Consider the following 21647-nt stretch of genomic DNA (forward strand, 5'->3'; position numbering starts at 1 on the left):
ATAAGACACCAATGCCTGCATTCATACATAAGTATAATGCCATGATTGTGTTGTTCCTAGTCTCCATTACATATGCTAAAAAACAAATGTGACACAGGAACAGGTGTGTAATTTGAATTATATGATGGACCAAGCTAAGTTGGTTTCAAAACAGTGAAACTTCTAAAAGCTCAACAGTGGACTTCAGTTTTATGAGAATGAAATGTATTTTACGAACTGGTCAAAAGAAAAGCATACAGTGATTGTATCAAGTTTAATGAGACTAAAGCAGTCATTATTATAATTGTAAACCTCTATACCTAAAGTATTTTGAGCTTTCATTGCATTGTATGCACCACTGACACCAGATATGAGTCATTATCAAACAGAAAATTCACACAGTGCTTAGTCAAGCTGACATTTATACATGGATCTATATTGTGTTGCCATCTAGCAATTAAAAGTTGCCTACATGGCAAAACAGTTACAGGCAGTTATCTTCAGACAGTAATGACTACAGTAACATATATTTGATAAATAGGAATGACAGTAGACTATGATCAATGACATGATCATGGAACAGCTTGAAAGAAAACCTGAAGGAGTTGTGATGTGGTCAGTTAGTAGCCCAGAGATGTGCAAACTGTGCCCGAAAGGTTCGGACGTCCATACCAAGAACCTGAGAAAGTCAAAAGGGTGTGTGTGTGTGTGTGCTAGCAGCACTACCTGTTAAGAAAAAGTAAACCAGTGTTAAGTATGTTTACTGTTCTGCAAGAACTACTACATACAAAAATACAACTCTGCATAACTTGCTTTTTTCCTTGCTGGTAAAAAAAAAAACCAAAACAAAACAAAACAAAAAAAAACTCAACTTGAACATAAGGGACATGACTGAAGCATGAAGCGAAAACTGTACACAAAATATTTGTGCATTTCATTATGAAAACCACTGTAAAATTCGTAGTCACTCTCAATCCAAAGAAGATGAAATTCATTAAGCACCCACAGAACCCGCCCAACATTTTCAATAGACAAAATACTCTCGCCATACGACATTCCACTGACCCTCACTACTCTACGTCTATCCATTTTTACGACATATCTATGGGCTGACGATGCACGTATCAAAATTTTTCTATCATTACAGGTTGTACTTAGCACTATATACTGTACAATACCAATGCCTATCCTTTATACATTCCTTACATTGTCAAACGATCCTTACACAGATTCTATAATCATCTAAAGAGTTGGTGTAATTGGTGTAAGAATATTGTATGCCCCAGCATCTTAAAAATCAAGTAACAACTTGATAAAAACAAGCATATAAGTCAATAAAATTAAAATTAAATACAGAATATTGGTGACACAATTCTGTGCCAAATGTATTCATGTTGAATAGTGCTGGTGGGACTTTTTCCACCTATTGCAAGCCTGTGCATTACTGTATCATTCGGATAGTAAATAATAATTGTATTTCATAATGATAAAAGAATGATGGCAGACTAAAAGTACGGTATTAACACCAAGTGAGTGGCAGGAACATTTCTATAAGGCTCTTTCATCATCGTCTCAGCACCGGTATCAGCCCAGTATGATAAGTTCCTTGAAGAGTGCTTGACCCCAAATTATTTAGAGTTGCAGAAGCCATTAGAATCCCGCTACTGGTCTGCAGTTACTCAGGACATCCTCAAGGTGGCAGTAATATAATATGTGTAAAACCGGAATGATAAGTCAGACATGGCAGTGAGTGGCTGGCTAGTGATGCCTAATAATGTTTCAATAGGTAGGTATGTACATGAGCGTGCTTATGTCAGCGGCAGTGCACATGCTACATGATCGTGCTTGTACTGTGTATCTGCAACACCGCACACACCCACATTAAGCAAAAAGGCAGGTGAGATCCATGAGGGCCACCCAGGTGAGATCCTGTACGGTCCGGTCCCCCAGTTAAGGAGGCTGTCGTAGGGCTAAACACTGGTCATGAAGTGGCCTCTGCTACATGGCCTCAACAGTTCATCCACCAGTCAATGGAAGTCTCTTTGCATTGTTAACATAGTCAATCATCAACATTTCACAACCTAAAAGCAGCAATTACAATCCATCAGTTCATGGAAGGAGAATAGCTTTTGTGCATTTTGCAGGGGGGGGCGAGTGTGTCGGTGTCCTCTTTCCTGGCACAACTTTTACCCTCTCTTTTTGAGTACTTTCCTAGGGCTTTGTACATTGACCATAAAAAGTAGTCCCACCTTGAGCTTTTTCATGTTTTGTTTTCATGTACAACATTGAATGACAGTGGATTAAGCTTTTTGGATGATCAGAAACTCTTTGTAATGTCCAAGTGAAAACAATTCTCTACAAACTGATTGACGTGAAGCACAAATATAAAACACAAAATGATTAATGTCATAAGTATTAACCTTCTTTACTATGACTAACTGTCAAGTCTGTCAATAGCAGGTCATCCAAAAACTGAATGTCTGTGCGAAAAACGAGGGGGCCAGCATGACCTGTGGATACTGAAGGACGACAACTAACTGAGATGGGAGATACTGCGCCTCCAGCAACAGTTGCCTGTTTGTGTTCCTAGTTGCAGCTTTATGACTGATTGGCAAAGAGAAAGCCACTGTTGAAAAATTTCACATGACATTTCGGCTTGCATTTGCCCGAAGGAATGTGGGAGACTCTAGAAGAAGGTTCCTTGGTTTGATGTGACTAAATCAACCAATTTGATCAATTTATACAGATGTGTTTTCACTGTGACATGTAAGTGTTATCTAATGTCAACAAATTCTAAAAAGCTTAATGCACTTTGATTTAATGCTGTAACAACAATTAAACATAAAAAACACAGAGGAGGGGTTGGCTGAACACTTTTTATAGACAGTGTATGGGATGATTAAGGGTGAAGGAGGACAGTCAGGCAGTCCTCTCCTCCATAGTGGGCTTGTTGCTGGGGATAGGCTGGGCTGCGTACACGCTTCTACTGTGGCTGTCCACACTTTGAAAATAGGGGTGGCTCAGCGCAGCGAAGGCAGATATCCTCCTGGAGGGGTTGAAGGCAAGGAATTGCTGCATGGAGACAAGAGAATGATCGGTTAATGTGTGATTTAAACTGAGGAAACACACACAAAAAAAACAGACAAAGGCTCATACTACCCACCAATAAGAGGGCCCGTCCTTGCTCGTCCATGTCTGGAACCAAGTCTTCTATTGGCTTAGGAGGCCGCGGGGTGAAGGCACTCTGTGGTAGGGCCACCTCCTGGGGCCAGTCCTCTGCTGAAGGTACCCCAACAACACTGTGGGGTGATAACAGTCATCAGTGTCTTCACCATTGTCAACTAGTCATCAACTACTAGTGCTGCCTCATCACCAGGGTTCAAATCTAACCTAAAAATGATCCTGATTTGTGCATGCCTTTCACACACTTGGGATGCAAAATGGTGCTGATGTTATTCACCCTGGCAGGGCAGTTTAATTTAAGCAGGGAGGCTGTGGATTAATTTTCAGGAAAATATTATACATGGGATGTCAGTAGCGGTAACAGGAAACAAAAAGTCTATGATACTCACTCAAAAATTTTTCCCAGCTGATCAACATCTGAGTTTCCTCGAAACAGAGGTCTGGGAAAGAGAAAAACCATACAGTGTGACTTGCTGCTGCTTAAACATTTACATGAGTCAATGCCATAATTGTCAAATTACACAGCATAAAAACCATACATAGATATAGGATGTGGTTGTGATGCATTTTGGTTTAAAGTGTAAAGCATTAATTCTGTCGTTACTGACCTACTTAGGATATGAGCACTGTAAACTGTGGACAACCAGCCCTAAGATATAAGCTTTTGGCTCAAGACAGAGAGGAATGTGTGACTCTGATGTGAACGTTTGAAGTAGCCACACACTCGCAGCTCCATCTCATGTAGTCAGGATTGTGAAGCAGTGTTGGTAGTACCACTGAAGAGTGGAGGGAGGGAGGGATGAGGGGTGAAAAGGAGGGAGGAGAGCGGCGGCAGGGCTGCTGGTGGTTCCTGTGGCTTTGGGCTGTCTTTGGATGCCCGTGGGCGGCCATGCCTGCCCTGGCACCCGCACAAATTCCAGTAGTCATCATCAGCACAAGCCTGCCGGCTGCCGCACGGGACAGAAAAAGCCTATTTATCCCTTGTGTGTGTGCGTGTCTGTCTGCTTTTGCTCTCTCTGTGTGAATGTGTGTAGGAAAGTGGGAGGGAGAGGCGTGTGAAAGAAAAGTTGGATTATTCTAACAGAGAAAGAAGTATGGGAACTAGATCTTCCTGCTGAAGTTCGTCAAAGGAAATAAGGAGGTGTTGTTGTCAAAGACAGGACCTTCTTCTAACACTAACAATGCCAAGCCTTCTGGGCTAAACACGATTACTTTGCAAAATGTGTTACTACCTTAAATTATGCTGTGAAATACACCAGAGTAAACAGGAAACAACTATCTTTGTGTCATATTGTATTTATTTAAACTGATCAGTCACCAGCAGATGTCAATGTAATGCAGGATATTGTAACATGCTGTAGGTGTGCTTGTATGCATTCTGTATCTAGGCCTCAATACAGTTCAAGTGCACCCCACTTAAATGAAGTCAACAGAGACTGGCCAGCTACCATGTGCTCCCTGTCTTTTCCCACTTGCAGGAAGCTTTGCATAGCTGAACACCCACACTTTCCTACAGACTCAGGCATTGGGAAATTAGTCACACAGGGATATTTTGCACATTTTTACAGTGACAGCAAATGCTGTCACATGCTTCAGTTCGGAAGTGGAAATGAGATACAGAGTTTGTTTCAGTTGTTCACAACTGGCACCCTTAGCCAATGGATGTCTCAGTGTTTCTTTACTCTTGCATCTCTTCTTTAAACATCTGACTATGAAAGAGGACCACATGCAAGTCTTTAAAGGAAAAGTACTGTGCTGAGGTTTTAAAGCCATTTGAGATCAGACCAAACCAGTTCTGACTGTTGCAAAAGAAGAAAAAAATTCACCTACAGCAAAGTCATCGTGCCAAAACAAGTAGGGCTGATAATTCCAAGAGGTCCATTTTTAAACCTGGAGTGGTTTGTTGGAAGGGGATAACTGGATTCACATAGAGCTGGCCACTGCCATGCACACACAGTCAACAGTTGAGTGCAAATGCACATTTACAGATTCTCAAACAAGTACACACAAAAGGACTGTAGAAATGTACACACACACACGCATAGTTATTTTTTCCCCATTGTGAGATTTTAATGTGCACATACTGTACATATGCACACACACACATTAAAGGGTAGCAGTGAAAGGACTGAGACTGGGTTGGGACAAGCAGCTGAGTCACGCTTCCTTTAGTGCCAACCCTGCTCTGTCCCACATTCCACTGAGACAACCTCTGGAATGTGTGTGTGTGTGTGTGTGTGTGTGTGTGTGTGTGTGTGTGTGTGTGTGTGTGTCTGTGTGTGCGTGCGTGGTTGCACGTGAGTGTCAATCTGTCTGGGTGGGAAATGGAGAAAGAGAAACAGAGAGTATGTTTGAATGTGGCTTCTTTATATTTCAGCCTGCATCAGTTTGGTCACGCAAGTCTGTGTTGGGTTTACTGTCTATATGAGTGTGCGTGTGTGTTTGTGTAAAGCACATACACACATGCACGTGCAAGGTTGTGTCATTGGGGATTTATCAATTGAGTTCCAAACTGTGAGAAAGTCAACACGGATGTGGGGCCCCTCCCGGACCATTAACACAACACGTTCAACCTTTTTCGATTGGAGGAATTTCAACAAGCAGGCGCTCTCTCTTCCCCATTCACTTGATCCATGACTCACCCTGACACTATCCCAGCCATGCAGATGCAGACTTGTATGATATTTGCTCAAATTCCTTTGAACTACAGGTTCCCAACTACACTTGCTACAGTACATAGTCATTACAGGAGGTTTTTTTTTTACAATGCCATGTTTGACGATGAAAGTGGAAAGCGGAGAGAAGGTGCTTGAGGGGGAAAACCTTTCAAGGTTCATGAGTCATAAGAAAAGGTTGTCACTGCTCAGCGGGGATCACATCTTAAAATGTCAGAAAAAACCAACACAAAAACTCAAACTTTTGGGTTATGTCATTTACAGTCCTGACAGGGAAATTATCACACTTGAGTAACTGGAACCAGCAAATGTTTGGCATTAATTTTCTGTTAATAGACTACAATCAATTAATTGACTTGTTACTTTAACAACGACTAACTGTGTAGAAGTGATTTCTAAAATGGCTGCATTTATATAGCACTTTTATCCAAAGCGCTTTACAATGTTTCTGCTGCTCACACACTGATGGCGGTAAGCTACCATGCAGGGTGCTGGTGCAACCATCGGGAGCAATTTGGGGTTCAGTATTTTGCCCAAGGACGCTTCTGCATGCAGACAGGAGAAGTAGGTGATTGAACCCCCAACCTTCTGATTAGCGGACGACCCTCTCTACCTCCTGAACCACAGCTGCCTCAAAAAATGATTTACATATGTACAAAATGTAAAAGTGAATTTTTTTTAGGTTTTCAGCTATTGTGATGACCTCCAGTGGGGACGTCAGCTTCATTGTATCTGAGCTGTCAATGATTATAATCTTCAAATTCAACAAACCTGCAAACCAATAAACAGTGTTGTTCTCATCCTCTCTTGTTCTGCACTCCCTCTCAATCATTCTTTCTTTTGCTTTCTTTCACTGCTTCTCCCAGGTGCCCTTTAATCTCTAACAGGTGGCCTTTTAAAAAGCCATCTTAATCACCTTCAGGGAGAGAGACAAACACACACAGAGAGAGAGAGAGAGAGAGAGAGAAAGTGTTTGTGTGTGTGTGTGTGTGTGTGTGTGTGTGTGTGTGTGTGTGTGTGTGTGTGTGTGTGTGGCCATCAAAGTGCTCTGCCTATGCCTGAAAGTACCCTCCACTTTCAGGCAGAATTGGACAGGTGCCAGATTGTGAAAACACACATATACACACCAAAGCTTTTTAAAGCTTATTGTGTCAGGGTGAGAGAAGACGTACCCTAACCTAGACAACACACACACAGCTCACTGCTTTCAGGGAAGATAGTATTGTCAACATCAGATTGTGTGTGCTCAAAGGAACACTATGAAACAGAGACAAACCTCTTATGTGCACAATACATAAATGTTACTGTTGATTTGTATTGGTTCTTGGTCATTTGGCAGTAAGATGTTTACTTAAATGTGCCACAAATTCTTTTGTGCAGCATTAAAACAATTACACAGCCATGTAATATACCTCAGGTTTGTGCTGTGTTAACAAATGTATGTGGTCTGAATAGCATTAAACATTTCCACCTTGACCTTGCCAGAAGGATGGCAGAAAGAACATTACAACTGCCATTCAACTCAGTGAAGCAAGGGCTTGACTGAGGTGTTATTTGCAACCTAACTGAATACATTAACAGAGAAATGTTGCACATCAATATCCTTCACGCAACAACAGGGCTCCATTCACAACTCCTGATATGAATTAAATGGATTTTTACAATTCATAATGACACTCTCATATCACATCTTTCTGTACCTAGCTTCACAAACGTCAAAACCATAATTTGGAGCCAAGTAGGTTTAAGGTTAAGTATTGTTTACACTCTTCAAAGCTTATCCTGGTGGATTTCAGATCACGCCTTTACATCCAAAGTAGGGCTGCAAATAATGATTATTATCATTATCAATTCATCTGATTATTTTCTTGATTGATAAAATAGTGAGAAATGCCCATCACAATTTCTTAAAGCCCAAGGAAATAGCACCAAATTTCTTTTTTGGATATAGATATTCAGTTTACTATCACATAAGAAAAAAAATCTCCACAAAAGAGAAGCTGGAATTTGAGAATGAATGCATTTTTGCTTGAAAAGCGACTGAAGGATTAAAATGATTGTCAGTCTTTCTGTTAAAATGATTCACCAACTTATCATTTCAGCTCTAATCCAACAATTCAGAAAGAAAACAAAACAGTTGAATGACATAGCGGAAAACAAGAAACTGCTCATTGACTACCTGAGAAGATTTACTGAAACTATACAGAGAGAAAATATATCACGTCATCATCTAATGCTGGGTAACCTCTGATGAAGATCACAAAATGTGAAACATACTGTGTGGTGAAATGTCAGTTCAAGTGTTTTCCTTACATACCTGGCTCACATACTATACTGTATGTCAGTAACGCATTATCCATAGTCCTGTTTTAAAAGCAGGAAACCAAGAATATGAAAACTCTCCCTGTCCTTCACTCTTCCATCCTAATGTATGTGAAAACATTTAAATTACAGATCTGGTCTGGGACGATGAAAAATTGTCACGTGTCATCATTTTTTATAGCAGGCTACCAGATGAAGCTTGAACACATGACTCGATGGAACACGTGTGCACAAGTTGCACTAACACACAGATGCAATAATGATGGACAATTTACAGAGGAAGTTGTTTTGTCTCGATATCACACCGAACAACTGAGGTTACCTAAGGAGTTGTACATGGAAAATACTGAGTGAGAGTCTATATATTAGTATTAGTATTATTATTGTATTAAACTGCGCTTTGTTAAAATTTCCTTGCTTTTTCATTAGTTTGAAAGTCGTTCAAACTATGGCAATGGAGAGTGCTATTTCACAAGTCGCTATTGTAATCATACTGAAACCATTAATAGACCCCCTCTGCTCTGTAGCATCTGTATTCATCATGGTTCTCCATTAGTTAATTCAGTTTTTTCCCCCTAATTTATCACTCATTTTCATACCACACTTCTACACAATATCCTCACCCCGTGTCACCCTTTGCCACTACTGTAGAGCCTCTACTTTCCTACTGAGTTGCATTTGCAGAGTGTGGGCCGTTGTATGTGGCGCGTGTGTGCGCATGTTGGGGTGTGAGGACGGTTGGGGAAGGAAGCATAAATTGCAGGCAGGGCTGCTCCTCCTGGCACTCAGCCTCATTTCAGAAAGACTGTTCTTATCTACTCCAGAACACACCACTACAGCTTGGCAAGACCCCAGTTCTCTGTTGATTATAAGAGATAATTCTATACATACAGTATCACATAAATATTAACAATAGATTGATGCTAGGATGAACAGATGTATCCTCGTGCCCTGGAAAAGTCTTTTTTTTCCACTTCCATAAGCAGGCAGTTGAACGGTTTTAGAGAAAACAGTCCGTTATTAGCTTGGCTCTCCAGTGTGTGAAGTTCGTTAGACCACAAACTGACAAATACCTATACCAAGAAGTAGAATCTTGACTTGCATGCTGCAACCACAGCAAGCGGCCTGTCATTACTGTAATGGTTTGATAAGCCAACTGAAATGTGATTGCTCACTGCTCACAACGCATCTGACAGGTGTCATTTGAGGAAAAAGATGACAATTTTAAGAAACACCCAAATAACTGATTCTGTAGAGCGTAACACATAGAAAAGTAACGTTGAGGAATTTTTAGGGTGTCGCCATAAAACCCAACAGTCAGGTGCAACACTAACAGTCTTGCACCCCAAGCTACAGCTCAACATTATGAAGAAAACCAGGTGAAGAAGACTTTATCAACCATTGATCTTGTACATCTCTTCACATTGAAATACTCTGTATAAGCATCCATGCAAACAGTAAAACTCCACTTCATGGGAAAGAAATGTTAGCAGATGACTTTTAGTGATACTATCTCCATGTTGAGACCTGGTCACAAGGATATGAGCATGTGAATATACATTTATACATTATGTACACATCCCTGTAGATCAATGATTATAATCTGTTTGAACAGTAAATGTGGTAAATCCATCTGTAGAGGAGACTGTTTTGCACTGCATTATCCCAAATGGCTCCTAATCCATATTACTGTAGCCTGACCAGTGACACTAGTGACATAATGGAGAGTAAACCTGACCTCAGTTTGACACTATTACTATGGTGTATACTACAGTTTCACTTCTTTACTTTAATTCTTGCACTTCATTTTCTTCTTCAGTTCACTTTTACGTGACAATGTTCACTAGTGGACATTGGAGCCCTGCAGTGTGCGAGCTGTTGACATTTGCTCACTGTCAGCCTAGCATGTGCCCTCTTCAGTTTGGATGCATGCATACTCCTAACTTGTGTGAATAGTGGTAACCCAGTTCCAGACCTCTGAATTGCTGCCCATATCTCAGATTTTTTTTCTATGATTCAAACAGGTCTGGTGTTATGCTCACTGACTCTTGTTCCCCCTGGTTGGGAAACCAATCGAGCCCATATGAACCTTTCAGGTATGATTAAAAATGGCAACGCCATTGTCCTGTGCCAGATCTAGAAAAGCAATAGAAAAAAAACCCCTATACAGGTTGTTAAAAGAATAACAACTGTTAAATCAACTTTTTTTTCTCCAATCTAATTCCAAAGTAAATTACATTTATTGGTTAGGGCAAATAAAAAGCCTCTCCCAAACAGAAAAGAGCTAACATCAATCTTGGAAGGACAATTTAGCCTTTGGGGGCAATGGCCAATATTTTAGCAGATATCCGGATAACAGATATCCAGGCCAAGACTTCCTCTTCTGTGCGCCAGTCCTCATTTACAGTCCGATTAGCAATTTGAGATGGTCCAGATGACATTTCGGCTAATCTCTATAAACAGATATATGCATATGAATGCAGATATATTTTTAAAAAAAGCTTCCTGTACCAAAATCTTGTCCCATTGCCTACAGATTCTGCATTCATGTGCAGATATCTGTTTATAGTTTATAGAGATTAGGCTAACTTTAATGCATCAAACTGACTTTAATCAAACAAACTGGCAAGAGTAGTGGTGTTTTAAGAGTTTGGTATCAAATGTGGCTGGAGTTGCTGATGTGAGATATTTGGGCCAGATTTTTAACTCCACGTGTCGACATGTCATTTCTTCTTCCTCCTCTCCTGCTTTATAAATAATCAGCACTAAATAACACTGACAGTCATCCCACTACTTATTTACACAGTATGAAGAATAACTTCAGCAGGGTCTGTGTTCTCTCCAGCTCTCACCTTCTCCTAAACATCTCAGCGAAGATGCAGCCAACACTCCACAGGTCCACCGGTGTGGCGTAACTGGACTGGAGCAGCACCTCTGGGGCTCGGTACCACAGTGTCACCACCTAGAGCGCACACACAGCAAAAAAATCCATTAAGACTATATGGTAATAACGTACATAGAAAGACACAGAGAAACAAATCAATCCCAATTTATAAAGTGTAGTTTCACCTGCCAGCAGCACAAAGTAAAAGTCATCATTCAAGGGGTGCTAACTCTCTCACACACACTCTCACACACACAGGGTTAATACTTCTCTGCCCCCATCTTAGGCTTACGTAAGACATGAAATCATATCTGGCAGGACATGTCTCCCTGCTCCCGTTTTGGTGTACCCACATCACACAATCTTTCCACGGCAATCCACCAGGGACACATAATACAGTATATGCATGTAAATGTGCGTTCATGCAGCGGTACCCTTAACAATGGTTAAAAATATTTCACCGGACTGAACCAGGCAGATGTCTTCCATGTGTGAAGTGATAACGGGTTGACTTCAACTGATATTAACCACCACACACAACCCTCACCCTCCTGCCAAAATATAGAAAAAACAAACAAAAAACAAACACTTCCCCTCTTGCATCAAGTAACCCTGCACCCACCTGAGGTATAACAGCAGCCATTTTGTGCCACTTTACACTAAGCATGGTTTCCAAATTTGTCCCTGACGCTATTGGGAGCTCTGAGTGTGTGTGCAGCCATAGCCTGCAGGAAAGCAGCAGCATTGTTAACAGCTACAGTAGGGAAGGCCTCCAGACAAAACTCAGTGACCCCTAGCAAGAGAGTGGAATGGTTCCAGGTGCTTTCCTAAACTCCAGATTTTTCCAACAGCTTTTGGCTGCAGTTCCCCCCTCAGGCACTGCAGAGTGCTTATCGGGATCTTAAGAGTCTGAGGCGAATGTTTGTAAGCAAAAAGAGTGCGGTGTCACCTAGATATCTTTATTAGCTGGCTTGGACTCTCTGTGGGAGTACAAGGAAATGATACCGTGGGCTTTTAGATGCTGTCCACGTGCCTGTACGGGTATTATGAGAGCCATGATCTTGAAAGGATGTTGATAGCCAAATACGGACTATTAAAGAGTGGATCAGGTCGCTGCTTATGTGCTCAAGCGCCCCCTGAAAAGTTACTTTGAGTCAGCAGTCAAGCAACTTTATGGTTTATAGACTTTTGGACAGGATTTATTTTGCTAGGAAAGGTTGGATGATTTCAGTATCAGATGCTATGATCATTTGCTTCCAGTACTTCAGTAAGCGCACATGTTGGGCCTTCAATAATTTAAATTCCTATCAGGAAATACAAGTTGTTGTTTTGGGACAACGATGTCTGTTGGCCTGTTCGGTCAGTCCACGATGGATTGCTATAAAAGTTTGTACACTCGGGGTCCCCAGAGAATGAATCCTATTTACTGACTTCTGCTTTTCACTCTAGTCCCACCATGAGGTTGACCTTTGTGATTCAGAATAAAATATCTATTAATAATTGGATGGCTTGCCAAACTACAGATATTCATGGTCCCTAGAGGATATTTCTAATGACTTTGTTGATGCCCTGAACTTTCACAATTATCACGTCAACATTTTAATTAATTACTCCAATACTTTGGTGTGTAACCAAATATATGCAAAACTAATTACATTTCAATCAACCTCAGCTGTACTGCAGCTGTTTAATGCCAATTGGCAAATGTTGTCATGCCAACAGGCCAAACTAAGATGGTGCACCTGTTAAATGTTAGCATGCTGATGTTAGCATTTACCTCAAAGCACTGCTGTGTCTAAGTACAGCCTCAGGGAGCTACCGGCATGGCTTTAAACTCTTTTTGTATGAAAACTTACTGAATTTTACCACTCCTTTTCTTATTGTAAATTGTCAATTCGGAAAGAGTCATTCAAGTAGTTTGCAACTTTATGTGCTAATAATTTAACAGTAATCAACTTATAGTTAATATAATATAAAAAATAGATGATAATAATAATAATAATAATAATAATAATATATTTGATAAGGTGACTCATGCTCAATATCCCCACCTAGTTATAGAACCACATCCTGCAAAGGCAATGGCTAAAAATGAGTCATTAATTAAGTCACAGGGGAAATATTTTTTTTACCCACAATCCAAATGGGGTTTTATTTATAACTGCAGCATGAGGGGGAATCCTAGATTGATGAGGCAAACATACTAACTGACCAAACATTACCCCGCGCTGGAATTTTTTTTGAGGCAGTCAACAGAGACTGATAAGAGGAATAAAAAGTTCGGTCACATTTTTTTCTTCTAAACTGAATGACACTATTAATAGAGCTGGGGGCTGCATTTTGCAGATGTGTGATACTTTCTCATCTCCTGCTTCCTGCTTCAGTGGAAATAGGGAGGAAGTTGAGGCTGAGAAGTGGTGGCTGAGTCACGTGAACAAAAATTAGACATGTACTGAGAATGAACAGACTGCTAGGGTCATTGAAAATTTTTAGAACAGTGAAACCTCAAAGAAAAGCATGAATGGAAGTTGCACAGTTGCACATAATGTCAGACAACAAAACGTCATTGATGGGGGTTTTTTTACATTAGAAAATTCAAGACTACATTGCTCTAATTTTTAGGATTTTTTTAAACAAATTTTAACTTTAAGTTCTTTGCAAGTCATCTTCATATCTCAATTGTCCTCCTACCAACCAAGAAATGGCATTACTAAAGCCATCAAACACTCAGCTTTTTCTAAAATACACACAGATCTTGTTCTAAAATCTGAATGGGTGCATAAGTGACCCAATCAACATCTTCCTGTTAGTCTTGCAGCTGCGGCCTCAAATGCGTGACTTAAGTTTACTGCATGAAATTTGTAGCTCTGCAGAGTGAAAAGTTGGGGCTTGTACAAGCACATAGCCACATAGAACCTTCTAGGAAGAACCACAGACCTAGAGCTCGGGGTATATCCGCCTCAGTGCAACACAGTTATTCGAAAACCTGGCCACAACTGCAGATACAGGCATATATATCCCCCACGCACACACACGCACTCACACACACCGGAAGATAGATGTAACTACTGCCGCTGACTACTTGCACTGCAATATATCATTCTTGTAACAGTATATCTATGGCAACATGGTCTTTCATTCTGCACTGATAGATGAGGCTGGCATCATTCTATATCGTTCTTATTCTTAGCAAATCAAATGAAGAGGCCAAAGCCAAAAATTTTGTCTGTCTCTCAATATTTTCCCGACTTCCCCACTCTGACTGTGGCACTCAGATGCAAGACCCTTTGTGAACTGTTTTGATGACGGTTGTGTCTTCAGTAGGATCAAATATATACAGTAGTTTAATATAAAAAAGGCAGAGAAATTTCTTAAACATTTTTCTAGACATTGTAGTTTTTAGCCGATACTTAAACCTGCTCTGCAGAACTTTTACATATAAATGAACGTCCGTTACATTCAAGCCCCTGCCAAACGAGTTCATACAATGCTGATTAAGCCCATCGCCAAATAAATCTCTGTATTTCACAATATATCAGAGTTTTAATCTGGTGTCGGGTTTGACGCTCCCGCGCTGGCCCGATGAATACATGAATGCAGACTTACAACGGCCGAGGCGGCTAACTGCCGGGTAGCTCTCTGCTAACTTGAAGAGGGATGAAATAATTTAATCATGCAGTTCTTCTAGACTTCCCATGTTATTGGACCGAATGGATCAAATTCTGATGGTAAAATGAGTCATTTCGCAGGGGTTGTGTGATGTTCAAAACAATTTATCCACTGTTTTACAGCCGCAACAGTCACGATGGAGTAGGCTAAGCCAGAGCCTGTGACATAAGCACGTGTTGACAGTATTTATTGTAATTACCCTCGCGGCCAGAAGGGGGAGACAAAAGTCCTGCACACCAGCTTTAAACAGGAGTAAATGGTGCATTTGTAAGTACACTTTAAAGTCCCCTACTTAGCATTTATAACCAGTATATAAACGGTTACTTGATTCTTTATGACACATTATAATGTAAGCAGATTTAAGTGTTTATTAATGTATTTGTCAAAAACTATAACTCCTGTGGGCATACATAAGTGAATGCTGAAATATAAATAGATAATGAATAACAATATAGTAAAACACAGTTGAAATAATAAAAAATAGATCTCCATAGGAGAAGTTATAGGCCAATTGTTGACAAATACTGTATATTAATGAACATTTAATATAATAACAATATCTGCTTACAACGATGTTATAGTGTTATGAACAATTTATTAAATGTGTACACGAGGGTAACAAATTACTTGTTACAGTAACAAAGTTGATTTTTTGTGTACTTATACTTAAATGTTTTTCAAAAACTGTAACTTTTACTTAAAGGGGCAGTGTGAATTCATTGGCATTTAGTGGAATGGACTTGGCAGAAACTGAACATAATATTCGAAAGTATGTTTTAATTAGTGTATTGTAGTGCAACCTCACCGCTTTATGCAAGCTGCAAAAATAACTGTCTGGTACTTTACTAAATTCTTCTGTATTTGCCACTTTTATTTTAACAACTTCATTAAAAATCAAATGCTAAATATGGTAGAGGACTGAACTATTTTACTGGCCATTCTTCAGTCTGAGACAAACACACACACGGGATGGCTACTTCCCGTGATCTTCCAGCTACAAGAAACTCAGAAAAATGGAAGCTTCCTCCAAGATGTGTCTGCCACTCTTCAGACCCATTCAGGATGGTGTCCAAAAGCGCTTTGGTGGGATGACAGAAGACCCTGAACTAATAGCTGCACGCAGCAATCCTGCCAAGGTTCAAGACCATTTGGACTGAGAAAGCTGATGTCATAGAGGCAGGTAAGTGCACATTAAGAGTAGGCATGCAAGAGTAAGCATCAATGTGTATCAATATACTGGTACATTTTCCCAATGATAAATGATATATATTGTTAAACATGAAATAGACACTATAAACTTGTAGACAAACAAGAACTCGTAGTATATCCTCATAATAGTATTTCTAATAATAATAAAACAATGGAAACAAAATGTTTTTGTTGTGTCAACATATTGACCACTTGCACCTTTACACAATGCTAAGAAAGACCATGCATTGCTTTGTTTTACCCAATAATTAATCTCGCTGTGGCGGACTGCGCATGTGGTTACGCTGTGCCCTTGTGGCCAGTACATTACACTACAAAAATAAATAGCGGCAAGTAGGTTTTACTGTACATTTTTTAATACAGAACTGCCCCAAATTTCAAAATATAATAAAAAGCCAATTGATAATAGATGTATTTAAGTTTTATTGCGTCATCATAGGCATCATGATTTTATCTACAGAAGAACAGAAGAATTATGTTGCACCATAATTGCATCATTGTATTTGTCAGAGCTGCTCAATACAGTATGTGGATGTTTTGTGTTTATTTGTTGTTATACAGGTTTAGCCTACGTGAAAACTTTCCTTGAGCAAACGACACAGGATGACATGGAACAAGTTGGGCAGCATTCATTGGATGAAGATGATTTCTTCTCATCGATGTAATCCAGAAGGTCACAGAATTACAGGGGAGCTTGACGGGTATCTTGCTTGTGTCTCAGACAAGGTGGACCTACTAAACTCATTTCCATACATCAAAAAACTGTCCTGAAAACTCAACACCGGCCTGCCTGCATCTGCTGCCTGTGAGTGTCTGTTCAGCTGTGCTGGACTGATCTTCACTGCAAAGCAAGCAAGACTGAACTGTACTAACTTTGAAAACCAGCTCCTGCTCAAACTGAACAGCAGTACTGCAAACTTGTATGTGGTTACATATTGTGCAGTTTGTATATGGTTACATATTGTAGCATATTGTAGTTATATATGGCCACCAGTGTTTTCCTCATTCTATGTTCTGACTAAGAAGGGACATGTTTAAATGGTTTTTGATTCAATTCCTCTTTTTTCCAAGCCTTTCACCGCTAGTGCTTTATTAAAGTGGACATGTTTTTATACTTTATTTTATATCATTTATTTTTTATTTCAATTTGTATTTATTTCATATTTATTTATTTAACTTTGTATTAATGCACTTTATTTTATATCTTTTTATTCCATTTAAAAATATTTATGCAATGTTTATTTCATCTTTTAATTCAATTTGCTAATGCACTTCATTCAATTAAGGTGATCTGAAATTGAACATGTTATATACAGTGCATGCTCTTGCCCGGTCTGCACTGCCTGGGGAATGTCCTCGAGGACAATCTATCTGCATCTCGCCAACCATGCAGTTAAAAGAAAAAGTAACTGAGTAACTTTTACTCAAAGTACATTTTAAACAAGTTATGTTTTTACTTTTATTGGAGTGGATTTTTACACATTCACTCACAAGTAATTTTACTTTAGTACAGTTTCACCATAGTAAAAGTACTTTTACTTGAGTAAAATAATTTAGTACTCTTTATACCTCTGAATGTGTAAATACTGCTTATAAATGCTAAATAGTTAACTTTTACTTTTTAAGCATTGCTGTTGATCATTTAATTGTTGGTTTCATTCTTTCCATTGGAACTGTTGACATTAAGAATCTTATATAAACCAAACCTGATCGGATGACATTTACGGTAGTTCATTTCTAGCATTCAGCCATAGTGCTGTGTCAAATGTCCTTGTTGCCCTATAACTGCGGCTGTCTGTGAGTGAGTGAGTGAGTGAGTGATGAAGTTACACCATTAGTTGGCCGGCCCAGAGTTGGAGTTTCCCCATTGGTCGTTACTCTTTAAAAATGAATTGGTGCCAGATGATGGAAGCGGAGGACAGCAGCGTGATGCAGAGTGACTGTGTTTCCAGCTCTGAACTCTGACGCTTTCAACTCCAGAGTTATCAGCAGCCAGCAGGAGAGACGCGGCTGCTCTGCAGGTGCGCTTGATTTGACTGTAACTGCAGTAACTTGGCGGGGATAAGCCTTCTGAATTCGCACCCGAAATGCTCAAAACTTTCATTTACAATTTCCACCACAGCCTACGTGATCATCAACTGGGAAAGAGGCAAAAATAAGGCACATAGAGGCATGAGGGAGAGCGCAGAGTAAAGCACCGCAAGTAACCATCACTCTGACAAAACACTCAGAGTGAAAATCGAGAGACAACTGCAGATAGAAACAGATGAAAGAGCAGGGGGAGTTAACACATAGATGATTAGAAGAGTTAATTTAGAATTAAAATAAATTAAAACAAACATCCCAAGATGAGTGGAGAGTATTCTTCTTAGAACTGCGTTTATAACCTTTTCTCGACTCAAACATAGCTAACCATGTCATGTGATATACTATTTCAGTACACTTTACCAGCAAATATTACTGGGACCACTACAGAAAATTGTAGATGAACATTTAATATTCAGGAATTCACATTATAGACACTACCACTGACTATCCCTGCAACAAATTGGCCACAATTTCACACACTGATCATACACAGTCCAGCCATATACTAGGTTTTGACATCGTCTTGTTTTCGTCGAGTTTTAGTTGACTAAAAGTCTGGGCATTTTAGTCTTACCTTAGTCAAAGAAAACCATTAACTATTTAAGTATAGTTTTAGTCAATGAAAACTGTTGACATTTTAGTAATTTTTAGCCATCAGACTGAACATTTCAGTCAATGTAGTCGAGCCGAAACCAAAATTTTTTGTCATATTAGTCAAACTTATTTCACATAAGATTGTATCTTATCATTATCTGATGAAAAATGGGTTGAATGATTAAGAATGCAGCTTTGCAGAGTGTCTGGTCTGATGGTATCAATTTAAGGAATACATCCAAACATGGAACATGTTCTGATTTGCCTTTTTATTTTGAACCCTCATGATTCAACAACTGGGGCCAAATACTCTCTTTAAAACTGTTAAAAAACAATGAGAGCTGTACAGCCAATAAAACTAAGTACATGACAAACTGACCATTCTGTTCTGAACAGTGGAAATCAAAGTAGATAGCCTGACAAAACTGTAAAGAATACCACACACACACACCAATTGCAATCTGCTTGCATTAAAAAATAAAATAAATAAATCTGAGGTGCCCCATGGACTTAATAATGAAATAAGGTTAACAAAATGGCCGTCTAGCAAGGTAGTTCAAATGACATCAATATTAAAGGTTACACAAGGCAAGGTTTGCTAGAATAACATCAACCATGATAAGGAACGGTAATGTTATACACTGCGATTTTAATCAATACAGCTGTCTACATTGGCCGCGTAATGGCTCGTGTTTCACTTCCACTATATAAACATAAACGTGACCTGGAGTCTATTATCTTCTGTTTTATGTGTGTAATGACAGTCATTGCGTACTGGGCTCTGAGCGCTTCTAAATGTGAATGACCTACATTCAACACTGCCCCTGAACGTCTCAGTGTGTGTACACACACAGACGGAGCACCCGCTGCTGCTCTGCTAACGTGCTGCTCAGGCTACGCCTCCCGTGAGTCAATAATATTTTGTCTCATCGTTTTTGTTGACGAAAATAAAGAGGGATTTTGGTTAAGTTTTTATTTTTTAAACTACAATATAGTCTCGTCTTTTTTCATTAACAATATTGCATGTCAATATAGTCACGGTTAGTCATTAATGACGTCAGTGCCGTCTCGTCATTGTTTCGTCTTAGTCATGAAAACAAAGATCGTTGACGAACATATTTAGTCACAGTTTTCATGAACAAAATTAACATTAGTGCCAACCATTCAGCAATTATGTACAAAACCCTTCTCTGAGAAAGCCAATTCTGCTATTGTTAATTGTTTGGAAAACAAGTACCCGAAACTCTAAATCTGAAGTTTGAGAATATTGTGCATTAAGTCAGTCTACTGTCAGCACTGCTTTCCCCTCAGCAATCCTCCTCACCCTTTTTCTCCCTTTCACCTCCCTCTCTCCTGCAAACTCTTACTCCTCTATAAAATTCTTCTCTCTCCGTTTCTGTAAGCCGACCAGTCTGTAAAACGCACGTCTGAAACACAGTAAAGCCAACACAGAACAGTTGGAGAGCCTGTAATATCCATGGATGCACTTTGATCACACTCACACTTTTACACTCTCCATAAAATACTCAAATGTCTCCATCTTTAAGTCAAGTCTGTTATACTAAATATCTCCAAACTTACACTTAATAACAGTTTGCTCTGAGATGAGCATATCAACACATTGGCCGAAGAAAAAGGACATTCCCCAACTGCAATGTTGTTTCACTTTTTTTTCTGTCCTTTCCCTTCCTCTTCTTCCGACCACGTTTGCATTCCTTCTTCCTTAGTCTCCCTTCTCACCCTTCTCTGTTCTACCTCACGTATCCCTTCATTACCCTCTCCTGCTCTCCTTTATCCGTACAGGCTGCATGAAGACAGTAACATGCAGGATATAGGACAGTCAGACAGAGAGAAAATGAGTCAGCCCACAACTGTGTAATAAGGTGTTTAGCGTCTTAGGTCAGCTGCTTTGTGTTTTCAATCTGTCTCACTGCCTATCTGACACCCTTCTTCCCTTCCGCATGGTAACAGAAAAGCCAGAAGAGGTCAGATAAAGCTGAGGGAGAAAAAAAAAAAAAAAAAAGTTAGACTGAGAGACATAGAGTGTGTGAGGCTGACTCCAGATTAAAGGACAACATTCTAGGAATTCCTTTCTGCTGAGAACATCCTCCCCCTCACCACCACCACCACCACCACCATCCTCCTCAACTCTCACTGCTGCTCTCTCCTCCCCGCTCCGCTGCAGGAGGAAATGGCTTCTCCTGCCCCAGAGGACCTCAAGACCTCCTGGTCTGGACCTCCAAGCCTGTCTGACTTGCAACATCCGGACCGGACCTATGCCACCAGGGCACTGTGCATGCAGAGCGGAGGATAATGACAATAGGGTGCACGCATGTGAGCGCGGGGGCGTTTGGTTTGTGTATGTGTGAGTGGTTGCACGTGACTGACTGAGCACCTGCTTTTGCCTGGAATGAATGTGCTTCAGTGCCATGAACTTTTGAGTGTATGTGTCTGCAAATGTATGCAAGTTATCTGCAGCATGTTTTTTGGGGTTTAAGCGATAAATCTGGTTTATTACAACATGTAACATATAACATGTTAGTTTGTGAGCTTTAGAGGTGGTGGTAGGCAGACTTTTTAGACTTTGGACAAAGAACGGCTAAGTATTTCCCCTGTTTCCAGCCTTTATGCTAAGCTAAGCCAACCAGCTGCTATCTGTAGCTTCATATTTAACCCAACCCTTCTCATGTAACTTTCTGTAAAGTCACTTTTTGAATGTCTGACCGCTTGCGTTTCTTGCCGCGTGCCAGATCTCAGCGGTGACTTTAATGAATAAAAGTATTTAAAATCATTATTTAGTGTTGTTTAAAAGTAACCGATAGCAATGACGGCCAAAACTACAAAATTAATCCTCAAATCATGGAATTGTTGGAAACCGCACACACACCCTATCCTCTGCAACCCCCGCCTCCACTACCATGACACAGGCATTTTCCTGTCACTCTATGTGTGGACCTTTGCAGTGACCTGATGCCATAAGGATGACTGAAGCTGGGGCTTAAGGCTGCAGCGCCGGAGGCACTGGGGCTGATGGAGCTTGGCCG

General features: G+C 40.0%; 1 protein-coding gene across 1 annotated transcript in view; it reads right to left on the reverse strand.

Annotated features, from left to right (window-relative positions):
• Window positions 1-236: 236 nt before the first annotated feature.
• Window positions 237-21647, reverse strand: part of cdk6 (cyclin-dependent kinase 6) — a 41041-nt gene continuing 19630 nt past the window's right edge. Inside the window, exons 5-8 of the mRNA XM_042435441.1 lie at window positions 11012-11121; window positions 3552-3602; window positions 3143-3278; window positions 237-3051 (exon numbers count right to left, since the gene is read on the reverse strand). Coding sequence (XP_042291375.1) covers window positions 2899-3051; window positions 3143-3278; window positions 3552-3602; window positions 11012-11121 — 450 coding nt within the window. The 3' untranslated portion in view covers window positions 237-2898. The remainder of the gene's footprint in view (window positions 3052-3142; window positions 3279-3551; window positions 3603-11011; window positions 11122-21647) is intronic.

This window comes from Thunnus maccoyii, chromosome 15 (genome assembly GCF_910596095.1).
Source record: "Thunnus maccoyii chromosome 15, fThuMac1.1, whole genome shotgun sequence".
Classification (NCBI taxonomy): domain Eukaryota; kingdom Metazoa; phylum Chordata; class Actinopteri; order Scombriformes; family Scombridae; genus Thunnus; species Thunnus maccoyii.